The sequence below is a fragment of the Neoarius graeffei genome, chromosome 5 (assembly GCF_027579695.1).
Source record: "Neoarius graeffei isolate fNeoGra1 chromosome 5, fNeoGra1.pri, whole genome shotgun sequence".
Taxonomy (NCBI): domain Eukaryota; kingdom Metazoa; phylum Chordata; class Actinopteri; order Siluriformes; family Ariidae; genus Neoarius; species Neoarius graeffei.
In genome coordinates this window covers 79,468,523-79,488,424 of record NC_083573.1, presented here as the reverse complement: position 1 = coordinate 79,488,424, position 19,902 = coordinate 79,468,523, and the positions used below count along the sequence as shown (strand labels likewise).

The window sequence follows — 19,902 nt, the reverse complement described above, 5'->3', positions numbered from 1 at the left end:
ACGCCATGGGGAAACCATGCCCTTATGGTTAGAGAAGCAGCTTTTGGACCAAAAGGTCATCGGTTTGATTCTCTAGACCAGCAGAAATGGCTGAAGTGCCCTTGACCAAACCCCCAACTGTTCCCCAGGCTGCTCTGGGTACGTTGTACGTCGCTTTGGATAAGGGCGTCTGCTAAATGCCATTAATGTAAACAAACGGAGGCGAAAACATACAGCTTTACCTCTAACTGTTACAGTACAAAGCACTGATACTGGAGTAACAACACGTTTTTAATTCTGTTAATTGTTTTTAGATTTGTTGGAATCTGTGATGACCTGGCGACTTGTCCAGGGTGTACCCCGCCTCTCTCCCGTAATCAGCTGGGATAGTGGGTAGATAAGTGGTAACGGATACACGGTGGTGTAGTGGTTAGCACGGTCAGCAAGAAGGTTCTGGGTTCGAACCCAGCGGTCGGCGAGGGCCTTTCTGTGTGGAGTTTGCATATCCTCCCTGTGTCTGTGTGGGTTTCCTCCAGGTGCTCCGGTTTCCCCCACAGTCCAAAGACATGCAGTTAGGTTAATGTGGGGCAGCCTTGGGCTGAAGTGCCCTTGAGCAAGGTACTTAACCCCTGACTGCTCCCCGGGCGCTCTGGTGTGGCTGCTCGCTGCTCTGGGTGTGTGTGTTCACTGCTTCAGATGGGTTAAATGCAGAGGATGAATTTCACTGTGCTTGAAGTGTGCATGTGACCACCGGCGCTTTAAGGGGGGGGCTTTGGGGGGCTCAAGCCCCTGGGCCACAGCCAATCAGGGGCCTTGTAATATTAATAAAATAATAAACTGTCAGAATCGTGGGCCTACATTAATGTACGGATAGAAATAAGGTTAGAAATAAATGAGTGCACAGTAGCCTGCTGTAAGAGACATGGTGGATGTGGTTCGCGACGCGAACACCCACAACTGTACCAGAATAAAATGTAACAAAATGTAACGTCACGCACGAAAGCGGGCCAAAGACTGCAGACTACAGACTACTGAGACACAAATTTAGAGGCTTTGAAAGATGAAGCGTTCACATGTTAGCGGGGCGCATAAAAGGAAAAAAAAAGAGAGATGCAGGTAATGATAGAATCGTTGCCTAAAGTCACAGACTTTTTTAAGGTAAGGATCACCAATCTGTTCAGAATATCAGCTACTTATCAGTTATCAGCCTACCAGCAGCTAGGCTATGTGTAGCTAGGCTAGATATGCTATGATCTGTCCAACAGTAAAATAAATCAGTTGTGATTTGAATACGTGTCGTGTGATTTGAGTTATAATCCTGTTAGTATAATAGCATATTTCGATGGGGATAATAAAATGTCTAAAACGGCATCTACTGAAGAAATTGATGAAAAGATTGTAGCCTATAATGTTCACAGTTCGGGCAGCAGACAGAGTAAGCATACTGAGGGGAATAGCAATACAAAGCTAGTGCATATCCACATTTCTCGCTAGCTGTGTTGGGTGTGTTGTTAACCCATGTGGATTTAAGTGAAATACTTGAGAAGTTCTGTGGTCAAGACAACGTTTTAAGGTAAGGACACTTGATTATTAATGTTTGCCCACCGTGGCTTGTTGTTGACGAAAGGCCCACATGATTTTGCCTTATGCAGCTACTGCTAGCGTCATGCTTTGAACTAGGTTAAGCTCATTTGCGCTAAAGGATGGGTTTATTGAAGGACTTTGATGTAGCTAGTTTCTTTTTAAAAAATCGTATGCTCAAAACAGTATGCCCGTGTTCATCATGTTTAACTTTTTTCTTGATGGAGTGCGTGAAATATTGTTGCAAGTGGTATTTCGATGCAGTCATGTCAAAAAGGCAGTTGAATGCACGGTCTTATTCAAGGAGAAGGAAGACTTGCATGATGTTTGAACATAGATCGGTAAAATAGACCCTAGTAGGACTTGGTTTCATGTATTTCGGTCTGTTGAGTTATGAGTTTGGCCGCTGTCCATGGTGTTTACGTTTCATGTGGCCGCCAAGCCAAGTACCTTGACTTGCAGTGAATGTTTGTTTTCATGCCGCTGAGCTATTTTTATGTATTTTATTTTTTAAAAGGACTTGTCTGTAGGTGTGTGTGTGTCTTATGTTTACAACACATAGGTCTACATTAGCGCACGCGCGCTTGTGTGGTTATCTCTGGCCATGCCCCTGCGTGAAAGTTACGCAGTATCACTGTCCTGTCCGTGGTAATAATCAGAACCAGCTCTGATAATGCGCGCGTTCTTCTCTCCCTCTGTGGTCGGATGTGTTGAGCGATGTGAGCATGGGCCTTGCGCAGCTACGCTGAGCCAAACATAACCTATTGTAGGCTTCTAGGCTAATTACGCGCTTACAATGTAAATGCTTGACACGTATTGCAAATAAAATAAGAGTGTTTTCCTGGCCAACGGTAAGGGTAGTGTTGACAGGTAGCCTATGATGGGCCTAGCCCCTGGGCCACGGGTGTTGATAAAGCGCCCCTGCATGTGACAAATAAAGGTTTCTTCTTCTTCTAATGGATGGATGGATGGATTTGTCAGAGTATCTGTCAAGTCCCTGTGAATGAGTTCCATCACACTCACATTCATAACTACAGTCAATTTAGAGCCACCAATTAGCCTAACCTGCATGTCTTTGGCCTGTGAGGGAAACCTATGCAGATACGGGGAGAACATGCAAACTCCACACAGAAAGGCCCCCGTCGGCCACTGGGCTCGAACCCAGAACCTTCTTGCTGTGAGGCGACAGTGCTAACCACTACACCACCGTACCGCCCTGTGAATGAGTTGTTACAATAAAACGTATCAGAATGAGTGCATTAATATAAACCTGTGATTTGCTTTGCAGCCTGAACTACTTTTCCCGCTGCTGCCATAGAAAATCAATCAACACCTAAGCATTCAAATTAATCAACACCGTCTGACCAATCAGATTAGTGAAATCAATATCTCTGTGGCATAAACAGACATCACTGTATCGTATCCTAAGCCACATTCTCTCATTAATTTTCAGATACTATTTTACATAAATACTGTGAGCAGAAAAGTTGAAAAGACATTTTCCAGCTTGTTTTTCCCCCCCTCAGCATAAAGCCCAGCTGGATGTATTATCTTCAGTCACAGGCTTTGTATCTGATCTCTTTAAACATAAAATCCAACTTTATAGATGTGAGACTCCAGACTCCAGACTGCTCCTCTGAAATACAGCAACAGAAGATATTTTCCTCAGTGTGAAATTGGAGCCTTTGAGCTTTTATACAAGGGAAGAAAAGACCGTGTCTCGGTCAAATACAGACTGGAAAATCGAACTGATTAGATTTAATGATGTTCTCCTTGTTTTGATTCACACTCTGATTCACAGACAGCAGAGCTTTGTAGGAAAGCATCACTAACGCATTGAGATCATTAGCAGTAACATTTACTGTTCCACACAAACTCTTTTCATACACAATCACTCAGCATTAGGACAGTGTTTTTCTTCTTACAAGTTGACACACCCTCACTGAGTGGTTTTACTAACAGTCTCAACAATACTGAAGAGAATAAGAATCAAGTCAGAGTGGAGTTTGTATACAAGGCAAATCACAGGGTTTTCTTGTCATACACATATAGTACACATATCTATAGTAACAACTTAAACAGGGACTATCAGACACTCCACATGAACAGATATTTAAATGTGTGTAAGTGTTGATATGGTAAAGTTTTCTGTGAGTTTATTTCGCATTTTTGGAAGGAGTCTCCAGTGTCAGTGCTTTGCAAGAGATAAAGCTGTCTGAAAGGCAGGTTATAACACGATAAACACATAAAATGTAGCTCATAATGATTTGGGAGAATGGTCAAGAGTGCCACTGATGTCCTTTATTGAATGTAATCCATCCATTATTCATAGCCGCTTATCCTGTTCAGGATCGCGGGCAAGCTGGAGCCTATCCCAGCTGACTATGGGCGAGAGGCGGGGTACACCCTGGACAAGTTGCCAGGTTATTGCAGGGCTGACACATAGAGACAAACAGCCATTCACGCTCACATTCACACCTACGGTTAATTTAGAGCCACCAATTAGCCTAACCTGCATGTCTTTGGACTGTGGGGGAAAACGGAGCACCCAGAAGAAACCTATGCAGACACAGGGAGAACATGCAAACTCCACACAGAAAGGCCCTCGCTGGCTGCTGGGCTCGAACCCAGAACCTTCTTGCTGTGAGGCGACAGTGCTAACCACTACACCACCGTGTTGCCTATTCAATGTAATATGAACTACAAACTAGTGTTGTAGTACTCAAGCCTGATCTCAAGATCACTTTTTGAAGGTCTTGGTCTGTCTTGTCTTGGAATCGACCGCATTTTTACCCAGTCTTGTCTCGGTCTCGGACATAGAGGACTCAGGATTTTATTTCAAGACCGGTCAAGACTACAACCATGCAGATTTCACTAAATTGTCTGTGTATTATCTGATTTATTTGTTAACATTGTTACTATGACTGGGTAGCACGGTGGTGTAGTGGTTAGCACTGTCGCCTCACAGCAAGAAGGTCCTGGGTTCGAGTCCAGCGGCCAACGGGGGCCTTTCTGTGCGGAGTTTGCATGTTCTCCCCGTGTCTGCATGGGTTTCCTCCGGGTGCTCCGGTTTCCCCCACAGTCCAAAGACATGCAGGTTAGGCTAACTGGTGACTCTAAATTGACTGTAGATGTGAGCGTGAATGGTTGTTTGTCTCTGTGTGTCAGCACTGTGATAACCTGGCGACTTGTCCAGGGTGTACCCCGCCTCTCACCCATAGTCAGTTGGGATGGGCTCCAGCTTGCCTGCGACCCTGTAGAACAGGATAAGCGGCTACAGATAATGGATGGAGGGTTACTGTGATTGGATATAATAGTTCCTGCTACAAATGCGACCAATAACATGACTCATTACTAATTTGAAATTTTTCTTCTTGTTAACGGCTGCCACCCCTCCTCCACCCCTTCACACACACTGGTCTGGTCCTGGTCTTGACTCGGTCTTGCCCTGCCTTGGTCTTGGTCTTGACTTGATCTCAATCCCTCAAGTCTTGGTCTCGATACAGTCTGGTCTTGGTCATGACTTGGTCTCGGTTTAGGTGCTCTTGACTACAACACTATTATAAACTATGACCTATTAACTAATTGACTAACTAGATAGAACTCGATGCCAATGGCGTCGATGGGGATGCCTCCGCCTGGTAGACTACAGACATTTTTAATTTGTGATTTGGGGATGGACATTTGGCCTCACAGTAATCGTGACCTGGTGAAATTACTTGTATCAGCCTTGGAGACATTGTGTTCACAAGGTTTTTGGACAGACACTTGACCTCACAGTGACCTTGACCTTAGACCTTTTGATCTCAAAATCTAATCAGTTCATGTTTGTCCCAAAGCGCACAAATGGTGAAAGTTTGGTGAAATCCCTTTCATTAGCCTTTGAAATATTGCGTTCACAAGGTTTCGGGACGTACGCACGCACAGACGGACACAGGACAGATGGACAACCCGAAAACATAATGCCTCCTGCACCTTATGGTGGCGGAGGCATAAAAATCAATTATCACTTCTTTAATCTTTCTGACATGTACCAGAAAGTCTTCAGGACAGAAGAGTTTACATTTTTTGAGAAAAGAAGGCTGATGAGGGTTATAACTGTTATAATACAACAGGAACTAACTTGTTTTGTAGACTTTTCCCAACATTAAATGAAACTACTGATTAATCAGACAAATTGGATGCAGGGGCGCCGTTAGGGAGGGGGAAGTTAGGATGATTCTAAGGGCCCAGCATTGACAAGGGGCCCTCAGAGGAAATATTAATATGATTACCATGTGTAAGTTAATTTACTAAAAATATTTTTAATAAGTTGGTCTCTTAAAATGAGCAAATACAACAACCTTCTGCTTTGATTTTCCATTTTACGCAAAATTATTAGACTAGATAGTCTTTAGATTTCATCCTTCTCCCTATTCATTATACGGTACAGTCTTGTGTGGGCGGAGCCAGAGCGTGACACCACGTTAGGTTTGTTGCTTTCCAATCTAGCACTAACGGTAGAAACAGAATTGATGGTAAATTGACACCACCACGAAGACACTGGGCTGCCAGAAATGTAAAGAGAGGCAGCAGAAAGCTGAGAGAGAGAAAAAGGGCTGACAGTTACTCTTTTTTTCAGAAGAAATGTAGTCTGTACATTTATTCACTAACCTTCCTTCAGTGGCTATTAACCTAACATGCTAATGTTAATGCTACAGAAGATTATTACTATGCCTTAATCACTGCTTGGGTGATCAAACTAATAACTTAATTGACAATGCAGTGCCATTTTACTTAAATATTTCATAGGTTACCTTTATTGCCACTGGAAATGAGATGAGTAATGAATTTAATTTTGGTCTGTAAAGAACTCAGTGAATTTATAAGTCCATTATACAGCGAGTGCACCAGCTAGATTAAGATGCATGCTAATAACTAGCTTGTTCATGAATGAAGTTTGCCCTCAATATGCACAGATGCAGCCTCAGGATTAAGAAACCCTTCCTCAACCCCCTTCCCAGCCAAAACAGAAGGAGGTGAGCAGTATTTTGTTGATAATGTATTTACAGAGCAATCTGTAAATAAAGGGCTTTGGGCTTAAGGCTCATGCAGACTGATTTTTAGTATTTATGCTGCATTAAAGGAGAACTTTAAATCGGAGTGCTAACCTCCTAGTGGTATTCCCCAGGCAACGCCTACAGCAATGACCTTGGGTTGCGATACCACCGGGAGCATGGTGGGAAACCAGCAGGCAGACGAACTAAGAGATGCAACCTCACTCCTTCATAGCATTGAGAAGCTAGCCAAAGAAATCGGGCTCTGCGTTAATGCTGAAAAAACGGAGTTCATGTGCCTGAACCAAGATGCATCGGCAGGTATGAGCAGTCTGAGCGGCGAAAAGATCAAACAGGTGGACGATTTTAAGTACCTTGGTAGCTACATTGCCTCGACCGAACGAGACGTCGACATTAGACTCGGAAAAGCATGGAAAGCCCTTAACGGAATGGATAAGATCTGGAAATCAACCCTCCCAGACGACCTAAAGAGGAACTTCTTCAGGGCGACAGTGGAGTCAGTCCTTACATATGGCTCAATCTCCTGGACCCTGACTTCTGAACTGGAGAGGAAGTTGGACGGGGCCTACACCCGTATGCTCCGCGCAGCTCTAAACAGGTCCTGGCATGATCATACCACGAACAAAGAACTCTATGCCAACATCCCACCCCTCAGCCACTCTATCAGACAATAGAGATTGCGTTTCGCCGGGCATTGCTGGCGCACCAAGCAGGAACTGGCTGGTGAAATAGTTTTATGGACACCCTCCCATGGAAGGAGATCGCAGGGTCGTCCCAAGAGGACATACCCAGAGCAAATAGCAGATGACATCGGCTGCCAGATTGCAGACCTCCCCGCCCTAATGAGTGACAAAGAAGAATGGAGAAGACATGTGTCAAGGCTTAGCCGAGCTAGCTCGACATAGTAAGTAAGTAAGTAAGTAAGTAAGTAAAGGAGAACTGAAGTCATTTTTAAACTTGCTTTATTTCTTAATTAACGTGTTATTCAATTACGTTTTCGGTTTTAGTAATCTTGTATCGTGACTCGTATTGGCAACTAATTGCAATTAAATATTATACTTATCGGCCTATTTGGTTTTTAGCCATGTTAAATTTAGTTCGTTTGGTCCACGGCAGGCGTCGCTTATCCGCGCGATCTTCACAAGACTTGTGCGGGACTTCGAAATGTGAAGTGTCAGCCAGGTGTCAGTGCCGCCATTTTGAAAACTGTTTTCCAAACGAAATATTGCACAAAAACGAGTTTAAATGATGATTACTGCCTACTTTTTTCAAACTTTCCTGATTGCTATCAAAACAAACAAAACTTCCTGCTTGATAACGTCAGCATTTGAAAGAGGGCGCACGCATCTTTTGACAACGTTGGCAGATGTTGGTCACTTTGATTTCTGCTGTACGTTTTACTTCCGTCCTACGATGTCTCGCACAGGTCTCAACGAATCTCGTTTACGGCCATCGCTTTGACATATGGACTGATATATTACAGAGCATATTTCAAACACTCATAACTTGCTATAGCAGTGACACAATAGCGATCAAAAATGCATTCTGATATTTAATAAAATGAGAGAAATAGAATTTTGATCATAAAAAATTTGCCTTCAGTTCTCCTTTAACCGTGTGAGCAGCTAGCTATAGCAAGCAAGTACAGTTTTAACTGATAACATTCATATGGACATTCCAATAATGAAATGGACAAAAAGTGGCTAAAAAGATTGCTAGATAGCTTGACTTAAGATTTAAAGGGAATAATGCCATTGCCACTTTTAAGATCACCCTTTTAAGATATTTGTTTCCCTTTATGATCAGCTAATGTTACTAACCAAGCATGCAGCTCATTCTATCCAAATGTTAGTAGAGTGCTGGCTACAGTTATCGACAATCCATAATTATCGACACCTTTTCAGATTTACCAATAAAAAACGGTTTTGCAAAGGTGAATGTCAGTTACAACAGTTATTATTGGTTAATTAATCAACCAGAAGACCCTCCTCGCCCTTTGATCTTGTCGTCTGATGACACAGCTCGTTACCTGAGATGGAATTTTTTTTCAGCACGATCAGCAATTTGAGGAAAACCCGGATGTTATCATCGCAGGTGAGCATGGTGGAAAGATCATGGACATGGTTTTACTTATCAAATTCACCAATATTTCATGATCTCCTTGTCGAAACCTACTCTGTTTCTTACTCTTTCATTTGACGGTTGCCATTTTGTATCTAAATGCGCATTTGAGAAGTCACATGAGGTGTCGATAATAGTGATCACTTTCACCGGTGTCTACCATTATCGATACCCTGTGGAATTAAAGGACATTTACAGCTGTTATGGATCGATCTTTGCGTAACGTTGTTGAAGTAGATGAAGTACTTTAAGAAAATAAAAGTGCTGTGATTTATAATATTTTTTTTCTGATCCATAACAGAATGGAATGTTTATAGAGTATTTGGAATCCGATTGCAATAAATAGAATTAGACCAGAATTAAATTCCTAGCATATAAACAATTGCATGCTTGAACTATTCAGATTTTTCTATTCCATTCAGAAAATATTTTTTTGCAGTTTGTTGTAAATATCAACCGCATATTACAATATCAGTAGACATTTTATATTTTGGTTTGAGGAATGACATGCAACCTTTGACCTGGATTTTCATGCGGTTACAATGTCAATTACCTGTTGACATTTATTGGTAAATGACAAAATGAGAAATTAAGACAAACAAAAACAACGAATGATTAACAAAATGTGATTGATGAAAATACTTAGAAAGTGGGTAGAAAGTGGAACAAAAAGATTTTCTGACACAGGTTAAACGTTATCAGTTCATTTGTTTACAAACATTAGAATTACTTCCTCATTTACATAAGTACCGACATCTATATATTTATATAAAATATATTTTGTGCTAAATATAAGTCTATGTAAAACAAAATTTAAATAAAAACTATGTTTTGTTAACTTAATACCACATACTGATGATTTTTTTTAAATGAATGATCATTTGGATGTCGATAATTGTGGAATGGTGTCGATAACTGTGGACAAAGGTGTCGATACTTGTGGAACGGTGTCACGTGATCTGATACGCTAAGTAATCGGGAATCCACTCATTTTTTTCCAGTGGAAGTTTGATTAACTATTCATGCACAATTTACGTATTGAAAGTCTTTTCTACTTTTGCAACGGCCAAAAGATCGTTAAGGTGTCGATAATTGTAGCCGTCGCTCTAATACATACACATAGTTCTCACAATACACTGTGTTAGTATGATTATATGATAGATTCTGAATTATGCACAACAAAGCCCATAAGTCACTTTAAAACTGTATGTAGAGTATGTACAGTGGTTATCGAGCTCATTTGGGGCTGTTGAACATTGAGATGCTAAATATTTGAGGTTGAGGGATTTATCCTCTGCCATATGACCTCTTTGTATGTTTCGATGTTTTGCAGTTGTTCAAATTTACATTTCTTGTTATTGTTCAAGTCTTTATTTAATGAGTTGATGAACGTTGAGTTTTTCTCTGGATTCCTGATTACTGTATTTATTGTTTTCTATTAAATTGGCATAGTAAAAAAAAAATAATAAAGAAAGAAACACTCGGTGGATTTCTTGCAGTGCACCAGGTAATCATCTATCAATTAAATAGTTACTCATCAAGATAGAAATTTAACTGTACTGTATATAATGAGTCAATACATGAAGGAGACATAAGGATGAATTTGGAAGTCTCTTTGCGACAGCATGGCCAGCCGATGTTCAGTTTATGCTTATCTACTAGCTACAGCCTGGGTGGGGCTCTAATTAAATACTGACACCTAGTGGTGAAAAGTAATATCAGGGTATAAACAATATCTGTCCCTGTGTCCGAAATCGCTCCCTACTCAGTATATAGTGAGGTCGCCATTTTGTAGTGCTGTCTGAATGTACAGTGAGGATTATTACACCCTATATAGTGCATTCAAAGTATCCCACAATGCATCATGAAAAATAGTGTACAATGATGGTCACAAACCAAGCAATATATCCCATCATGCATTGCAGTCACGCTGAAAGAAGTCAAATTAAAAGTCTCAAATTTGATTTAATAAAAAGCAGCAGCAAAGAAGAAAGTATTCAGACTTGATTTAAAAGAACTGAAAGACGCAGGGACTTTGTATTTATTAATGTGGGAAATACGCTCAGTATAATATGGATTTATCACAAAAAATACATGCGTTTATTATTTTGAAAACCCACCAGCCGACTGATCTGGCACGTGTGACAGTAATGACGTAAATAACAGCACAGCGGAGCAGTGTTCGAAAGTGTTTTTTTTTTTCATTTTACCAATGAGCTCACTATATAGTCCTCTATATAGTAATTCCCTATATAGTGAGTAGGGAGTAGTGAACGAGTGAATGATTTCGGACACAGGGAGTGTCTTCTGATCAATTCAGTAGAGGTGTTCAGATCCAGTGGGTCCTTACCGGTGTTTGACAAACTTTGACTTTTGAATTCATGTGTGCTTTTTGTTAGAAAATTACACGAATAACATTTCCTCTGGATAAACTAAGGGTCTTTTTTTTGGGGGGGGAGAGAGAGAGAGAGAGAGAAGCAATATTATATTCTTTCAGAGGGCCCAAAATTTCTAGTGGCGCCCCTGATTGTATGTGTGTTTTTTTTAAATAAATAAAATAAGAAGCATATTGTTAACATATTGCTGTAGTGTAAGAGGAATAAAACACGTCAGTGCTTCAGTAATTCTGCTTCGCATCAGGCTGAACTGCTCTATTGCATTCTTGATTATTTTCCGATAACATCATGTCCAAAAAGTGTTTTATTCCTGACATATGGTCTATATTTCTCTCTTTACACAGGTGACACTACAGAATTGACACTAATGTGCCATTGCATGATTATTATACCACATTATTATGCGTCAGGATGAGAAAACTACTTTGAATAACTGAACAACCCTTGAGAGGTCGGAAATGTACTCACGAAAGGACCTCGAGGTTCAAAAAGCCCTGTGAAGTTGTAAAGGCCCTCAGTATTGTTCAGCAATAACTGGTAAGTAGATAAAAAGATAAAAATAAGAAATATAAGCAATTTTTCAATTGAGCTGAAAATCTAGATACATGTTAAAATGAACAAACGCACATCCTGAACGTTGATGATGGGTCCTGGTGGTCCGGGCGGCCCTGGTGGACCAGGAAGACTGACTCCATCTAGACCTCTTTCTCCCTAAACACACAAGTTTACACATTTATAGTTGAAATACAGGAGGCAGAAATGGACATTAGGATACAGACTGTTTGGGAATATACCTTCTGCCCCATTTCCCCTTTATGTCCTTTCTCTCCCTGGAATACAACAAAAAAACAGGAAAGAAAGTAAACATATAAAAAAGTGTACTGTATATAGCATTAGTATAACATTTGAAAGCAGGTAAAACCAGAGTATTAGTTTAATTTAAACTCCGAGACAGAATGAGAGGTCTGAAATTTGAAAGGATGCCATAATTACTACAGACTGGTACTTTATTACTTGTTTGTGCCATTTTTATTTGAAAAATCGCTGAAGAAACAACTACAGTATACGCTCAGCTGCCACTTTAATAGGAACACCTGCACCCCTTATCCATCCATCCATCCATCCATCCATCCATTATCTGTAGCCGCTTATCCTATTCTACAGGGTCGCAGGTAAGCTGGAGCCTATCCCAGCTGACTACGGGCGAGAGGCGGGATACACCCTGGACAAGTCGCCAGGTCATCACAGGGCTGACACATAGACACAGACAACCATTCACACTCACATTCACACCTACGGTCAATTTAGAGTCACCAGTTAACCTAACCTGCATGTCTTTGGACTGTGGGGGAAACCGGAGCACCCAGAGGAAACCCACGCGGACACGGGGAGAACATGCAAACTCCACACAGAAAGGCCCTTGCCGGCCGCTGGACTCGAACCCAGAACCTTCTTGCTGTGAGGTGATAGTGCTAACCACTACACCACCGTGCCTTATCATTCATGTAATTATGCAAATACAGGTCAAGAGCTCCAGTTTCTCTTCACATCAAAAACACCAGAATGAGGAATAAATGTGATCTCTTTGAAATGTAATAACTTTGATAATAAACATGGGGAAGCCATGGCCTAATGGTTAGAGAAGCAGCTTTGGGATCAAAAGATCACTGGTTCGATTCCCTGGACCAGCAGGACTGGCTGAAGTGCACTTGAGCAAGGCACCTAACCCCCAACTGCTCTGGCAAGAGTGGTGCCATACCTTGTGTCTGATTAACCAAAGAAAAATTGATGATGTGATTATCAGTTTGGGTGATGCCTGGCCAAAACCAAACACAAACTTGACAATAAACAACAACAAAAAGCCTCCGGTAAGTGTTAGCTCTGAGGGCCGAAATGGAGAATTGGCAGACTATTTCAAGTTCACATTAACTCAAATAAGCACTCTTTACAAACATGGTGAGCAGAAAAGCATCTCCAAACACACAATACATCAAACATCACGACAGATGGACGACAACATTAGAAGAACACATCGGGTTCCAGTCCTATCAGCCAGGAATCTGAGGCTACAGTGGGCACAAGCTCGTCCGAACTAGACTGCTGAAGACTGGAAAATGATGCCTGGTTTTGTCCAACATTCATCTGTCCAGTTTCAAGGTACATATTTCTGCTGAAAGAACTATAAATCACTGGATGTTTTTCTACCATTCTGTATAAACTATATTGTGTGTGAAAGGAGAATCCAGGAGATATGCAGTTTATGAAATACTCAAACCAGCCCATCTGGAACCAACAACCATGCCACAATTGAACTCCCAGAGATCACATTTTTTCTTCATTCTGATGTTTGATGTGAATGTTAACTGAAGCTCTTGACTTGTATCTGCATGATTTTATGCATTACGCTGCTGCCACATGATTGGCTGATTGGATAGTTGCATGAATGAACAAGTGTATAGGTGTTATTAAGTGGATGGTGAGTGTTATACCAATTGGAATATAAACTGCTCAAGCATTTCGAATATTTCTACCAGATTTTATGCATCTCGTGCACCAAAAGTTAAAGATATGTGAGAAACGAAGCTGTGAAGGCTATGTTGTTGCTTAAGGATCAGGAAATACTGACGGTTCTTCCAGGAAGTCCAGGTAGTCCAGGTTTCCCTTCAGGTCCTGCAGGACCAGGCTCCCCCTACAGGTGGATATGAGAAATAATTATTAAAAATTTCTTTCAAACAGCAATCTTAAGTCTACTTTTAAACAGTGGAATAAATATTCAGATTATATTTGCACATATATTTGAAAATATTGTGCTCTGACACTGCTAAAATCTAATAGTCCTTTAAATTTGATATTCTGCATGATGGAATATTTCAGTGCAAATTTACAGACAGGCTTTTTTTCACTTAAGTGACACATTTGAATGCAAAAAATGTACCAATATAGCTGAAGTGACACCATGCAAAACACAAGCAAAGTAAATCAGACACCAACAGACGGTGATTTTTAAATCAAGATCTTGAGCTTAATGCACAAATACAGTGGTGCTTGAAAGTTTGTGAACCCCTTAGAATTTTCTATATTTCTGCATAAATATGACCGAAATCATCAGATTTTCACACAAGTCCTAAAAGTAGATAAAGAGAACCCAGTTAAACAAATGAAACAAAAATATTATACTTGGTCATTTATTTATTGAGGAAAATGATCCAATATTACATATCTGTGAGTGGCAAAAGTATGTGAACCTCTAGGATTAGCAGTTAATTTGAAGGTGAAATTAGAGTCAGGTGTTGACAATCAGGTGTGAGTGGGCACCCTGTTTTATTTAAAGAACAGGGATCTATCAAAGTCTGATCTTCACAACACATGTTTGTGGAAGTGTATCATGGCACGAACAAAGGAGATTTCTGAGGACCTCAGAAAAAGCGTTGTTGATGCTCATCAGGCTGGAAAAGGTTACAAAACCATCTCTAAAGAGTTTGGACTCCACCAATCCACAGTCAGACAGATTGTGTACAAATGGAGGAAATTCAAGACCATTGTTCCCCTCCCCAGGAGTGGTCGACCAACAAAGATCACTCCAAGAGCAAGGCGTGTAATAGTTGGCAAGGTCACAAAGGACCCCAGGGTAACTTCTAAGCAACTGAAGGCTTCTCTCACATTGGCTAATGTTAATGTTTTAATAATGAGTCCACCATCAGGAGGACACTGAACAACAATGGTGTGCATGACGGGGTTGCACGGAGAAAGCCACTGCTCTCCAAAAAGAACATTGCTGCTCGGCCGCAGTTTGCTAAAGATCACGTGGACAAGCCAGAAGGCTATTGGAAAAATGTTTTGTGGATGGATGAGACCAAAATAGAACTTTTTGGTTTAAATGAGAAGCGTTATGTTTGGAGAAAGGAAAACACTGCATTCCAGCATAAGAACCTTATCCCATCTGTGAAGCATGGTGGTGGTAGTATTATGGTTTGGGCCTGTTTTGCTGCATCTGGGCCAGGATGGCTTGCCATCATTGATGGAACAATGAATTCTGAATTATACCAGCAAATTCTAAAGGAAAATGTCAGGGCATCTGTCCATGAACTGAATCCCAAGAGAAGGTGGGTCATGCAGCAAGACAACGACCCTAAGCACACAAGTCATTCTACCAAAGAATGGTTAAAGAAGAATAAAGTTAATGTTTTGGAATGGCCAAGTCAAAGTCCTGACCTTAATCCAATCGAAATATTGTGGAAGGACCTGAAGCAAGCAGTTCATGTGAGGAAACCCACCAACATGCCAGAGTTGAAGCCATTCTGTATGGAGGAATGGGCTAAAATTCCTCCAAGCCAGTGTGCAGGACTGATCAACAGTTTCCGGAAACATTTAGTTGCAGTTATTGCTGCACAAGGGGGTCACACCAGATACTGAAAGCAAAGGTTCACATACTTTTGCCACTCACAGATATGTAATATTGGATCATTTTCCTCAATAAATAAATGACCAAGTATAATATTTTTGTCTCATTTGTTTAACTGGGTTCTCTTTATCTACTTTTAGGACTTGTGTGAAAATCTGATGATGTTTTAGGTCATATTTATGCAGAAATATAGAAAATTCTAAAGGGTTCACAAACTTTCAAGCACCACTGTTTTAACTTCCACTGCATAATGAATCGAAGAAAGGGTTAAATATGAGTGCTGAGTCCTTCTGACCACAGCAGATGTGCTGTTTGATCATTTTTTGCATAGTAGGAATTATTAAGTAAATTAAATCCTAATGGGAAGCAAATGGGTGGGAACTGCAGGTTTCCTTTGGCAATGAGGAACAGGAAGCCGTGGGCCTCATTTATCAAATATCTTCTTGGGAGCACAATTTATGTTTGAGCACAAAAATAAAGAGACATGAGAATCTCAAGTGGAATCTGAAGTCTTATCATCTGCAGATAATAAAATACTAACTTGGCTGTGTTATGACAAAAAAGGAGAAAGTAAAATCCTTTGCCTTAAAAAAAAAAAGGGACTAAACTCGCCAAGTTAGGAAATCGAGGTTTCCAGGTTCATAAATAGAAGGTTCTGTCTGACATTTTGGTCAAAAATGAGTTAACCACATATACTTCATTACTGGGTGATATTTCATTCTCATGTGGTGTTATTTATTTATTTATTTATTTATTTATTCCTTCTCTGCCAACTGTGTTGGAGGAGGTTATGTCTTTGCCTCCATTTATTTGACTGTTTCCAAAGTAACTCAAAAAGTAATGAACAGATTTTGATGAAATTTTGAGAAAAGGTGAGCCATGGGCCAAAGAACAATTGATCAGATTTTGATGCAAATCTGGATATGTACGTGGATCCAGGATTTTTTGGTCTTTTCCCAATGTAACTCAAAAAGCTGTGAAGAGATTTTGATGAAATTTGGTGTACAGCTTTAGTATTATCCTAGGTTCAAGTGATTTGATTTTGATGTTGATAATATGTGGCTTGGTGGAGGTATGCACTTTAATGAGTGCCCTTCTAGTTATTATTATTATTATTATTATTATTATTATTATTATGGGTCACAGGCAAGCTGGAGCCTATCCCAGCTGACTATGGGTGAAAGGCGGGGTACACCCTGGATAAGTTGAACAGGATAAAGCAGCTAGAGATAATGAGATGAGAATGAATGATTATTATTATTATTATCAAAGTGTTCAGCTATAAGCCGTAATCATCAAATTTAGAACAAAAAAGGCTTGAAATATTTCACTTAAAGTATAATGAATCTCAAAGACATGAAAATGTATCTTTTTGAATTAAATTACAAAAAAATTAACTTTTTCACGATATTGTAATTTTTTTGAGATGTCTACAAACACTCGAGCAAATTTCATATGTATTTTAGTTATATTTAAAATTATATTTGTAAAAGTAACTTAATAGTAATTTACCCCATTATTTATTTATTTATTTATTTTTGTGGGAGTGGGATGAGGTCCAAACTCACAACTGGTTGAGATGCACCTGTATTAAAATTATTTCAAATAATAAAAAAAAGCTATAATTCTTATTTCAGAAAATCTGATTTTGAAAGTGAAAACATTCTGGTTTTGAGGTATGAAAACATTCACAATAGTAAAATTTATCAAAAAGTATATAAGCATGTTAATAGAGTGTATCGATGGGCTTTAAATGTCTTTGCCTGTTGAGCTTAGTTATTTACGGTACTGTCACTGAAAGATGATCTAATGAGAAACAGACAGATGGAACCTTATAATCCAAACAGCACTTGAGTCTTGACCAGTGTTCAAAAATACCAGCTTTCTAATCATATCAGATTTTTGATAAGGTCAGTTTAATGTATAACAGTGAGCTCTAAATGTTATAATGTTGACTCTGTCTCTGACCCTCTGTCTTCGATCTTCACCCAGGTACAATACTTATAAGACTAAGGTCACAAAACATCTAATAATTTTACTTTTCATAAGTGAAGTTTACTGAATACACAGTACTGTGCAAAAGTCTTAGGTACCCTAATTTCTATTTTATGACTTCTAAATTATTGAGTCAGTACAAAAACATTTTAGAGTTCCAAACATTCGTTTTCAAGCACACATTTTTTGTAGCGCAGAATGTTCGTTTTCCAGCAAAAAAAAAAAAAGTTTGTACCTGAGCAGCATATTCCATAAGAGAGCACTTTTCAGATTAAAAAAGAAAACATAATGAAGGCTGCTGGGTTTTGGTGCAAAATGAAGAAGCGAGTGTGACAGTCAAAGTGTCCAGAAGAACTGGGGCTGGTTCTGTAAGATGCTCAGTAAAACCTACAGCTCATTTCCTTATCAAACTGCACTCATTGTACCTGAGACTACTATTTTTTTCAAGCAAAGGGACATCTCACACCAAATATTGACTTTGTTTCATTTATTATGGCTTATTGATTACTGTTTATCGTATTTTTAAAATGTTGAAACATTTCATTTTCTCATTTTTGGTCTCCAGCGTTTCTTTACATGTGCCGAAAACTTTTGCACAACAGTCCTGCATGTGTTCACAATTATGGCCACATAAACAAGTACTAACCTTCTCTGAAGTACCTGGAAGACCATTCACTCCATCTTTTCCCTGAATCAGAAAAATACAACAAATCCAATGTAGCGTTTTAGTGAATGATACACCTTGACGTCTCAATACTCTCATATTATATGTATGTACTTTTTGGAAACATTGAAAAAAAACCCCCTAAACATACTAACATAATTTATTAAGCAACACATACTATGTGCTGTTTGAATGGGACGGCAAAATAGTTATGAACATAAAAGTAAAATATTAAAAACAAATCGAACCCATAAGAATTGATCATATACAGAATAAATGAAATAAAATTCAAATCAGTTTCTGCAATTCTACAGAAGTAAATCCACCTGTGGTCCTGGGGGGCCAGGCAAACCAGGAATACCCTACAGGAGAAAAGGAAGACTTGATTTTTAAAACAAATAAAAATTCTTAATCGACTATAAGAAAAATATGAGAAAAGAATTCAATCCTGTCACTCTGCTGTTGAAAATGCACTTACAGGAGGCCCTCGAGGGAGAATCGGCCCAAAGCCACTGCCTCCTTCCACTCCTGAGCCCTCAGAATCCTGCTCAAACACACACACACACACACACACACACACACACACACACACACACACACACACACACACACACACTGTTTTCCAGCTCTGCTGTGTATATTAGTCATTTAATAGGTTTTTGGGTTGAGAAAATGAGATTTTTGAAGTTTGAGATTGTTCGTGTAACCAACCAGAAAATTGTTTGCACTCAAATGTTTTTCAAATGTGGTTCAGCTCTATTCAACATAGAATGATAAATGAGCTGTCATTAGTGTTAAAATGTTGGAAAATCTGCTGGTTCTTTGGCTGTGGTGTTCATACAAAAAAAAAAAACTGATCACAATGGCCTCTGGTGGATCTTCCATTAAGTAGCTCTGTGATCTTGAGATTGGATCCAGATTATAACGAAAATCATTGTTCCTGAAACTCACCAGTAAATCAAGACTGAAATGTGCAGGTGGACCTGGAGGTCCTGGTGGGCCAGGTTTTCCCTTTGGACCTTCTGGTCCTGCTGCTCCTGGTACTCCTGGGAGGCCTGGGTACCCTGGCTCACCCTTATAAAGACAGAAATAAAGAGCATAAGAAAGGAATAAAACACACTTTTATTGGGACAGCAACAACAGGGAGATAACAAAATAACAAAGAGGAGCAACTGTTACCAGGATGGTAGCAATAACATTACCAAGAAATATTTTGTTCCTCTTTTACCACAGCAATTTACCAACTCATCTCATTATCTCTAGCCGCTTTATCCTGTTCTACAGGGTCGCAGGCAAGCTGGAGCCTATCCCAGCTGACTACGGGCGAAAGGCGGGGTACACCCTGGACAAGTCGCCAGGTCATCACAGGGCTGACACATAGACACAGACAACCATTCACACTCACATTCACACCTACGGTCAATTTAGAGTCACCAGTTAACCTAACCTGCATGTCTTTGGACTGTGGGGGAAACCGGAGCACCCGGAGGAAACCCACGCGGACACGGGGAGAACATGCAAACTCCGCACAGAAAGGCCCTCGCCGGCCACGGGGCTCGAACCCGGACCTTCTTGCTGTGAGGCAACAGCACTAACCACTACACCACCGTGCCGCCCCAATTTACCAATTATTTTTTAAATTAATTAAAGAGTGACATAGCATTCTTTTTATCTGTTTATAGTTACAGTGGATATAAAGAGTCTACA

At 40.0% G+C, this 19,902-nt stretch overlaps 1 protein-coding gene across 2 annotated transcripts in view; it reads right to left on the bottom strand.

Moving 5' to 3' along the window:
- LOC132887089 (collagen alpha-1(XVIII) chain-like) overlaps window positions 1–19,902 on the bottom strand; it is a 214,242-nt gene that overhangs the window by 56,512 nt on the left and 137,828 nt on the right. For both annotated transcript variants that reach the window (XM_060922455.1, XM_060922456.1), the window contains exons 16-23: window positions 19,147–19,269; window positions 18,674–18,739; window positions 18,522–18,557; window positions 18,178–18,219; window positions 13,761–13,823; window positions 11,929–11,964; window positions 11,762–11,845; window positions 11,603–11,668 (exon numbers count right to left, since the gene is read on the bottom strand). In XM_060922455.1, the coding sequence (XP_060778438.1) occupies window positions 11,603–11,668; window positions 11,762–11,845; window positions 11,929–11,964; window positions 13,761–13,823; window positions 18,178–18,219; window positions 18,522–18,557; window positions 18,674–18,739; window positions 19,147–19,269 (516 nt within the window). The remainder of the gene's footprint in view (window positions 1–11,602; window positions 11,669–11,761; window positions 11,846–11,928; window positions 11,965–13,760; window positions 13,824–18,177; window positions 18,220–18,521; window positions 18,558–18,673; window positions 18,740–19,146; window positions 19,270–19,902) is intronic.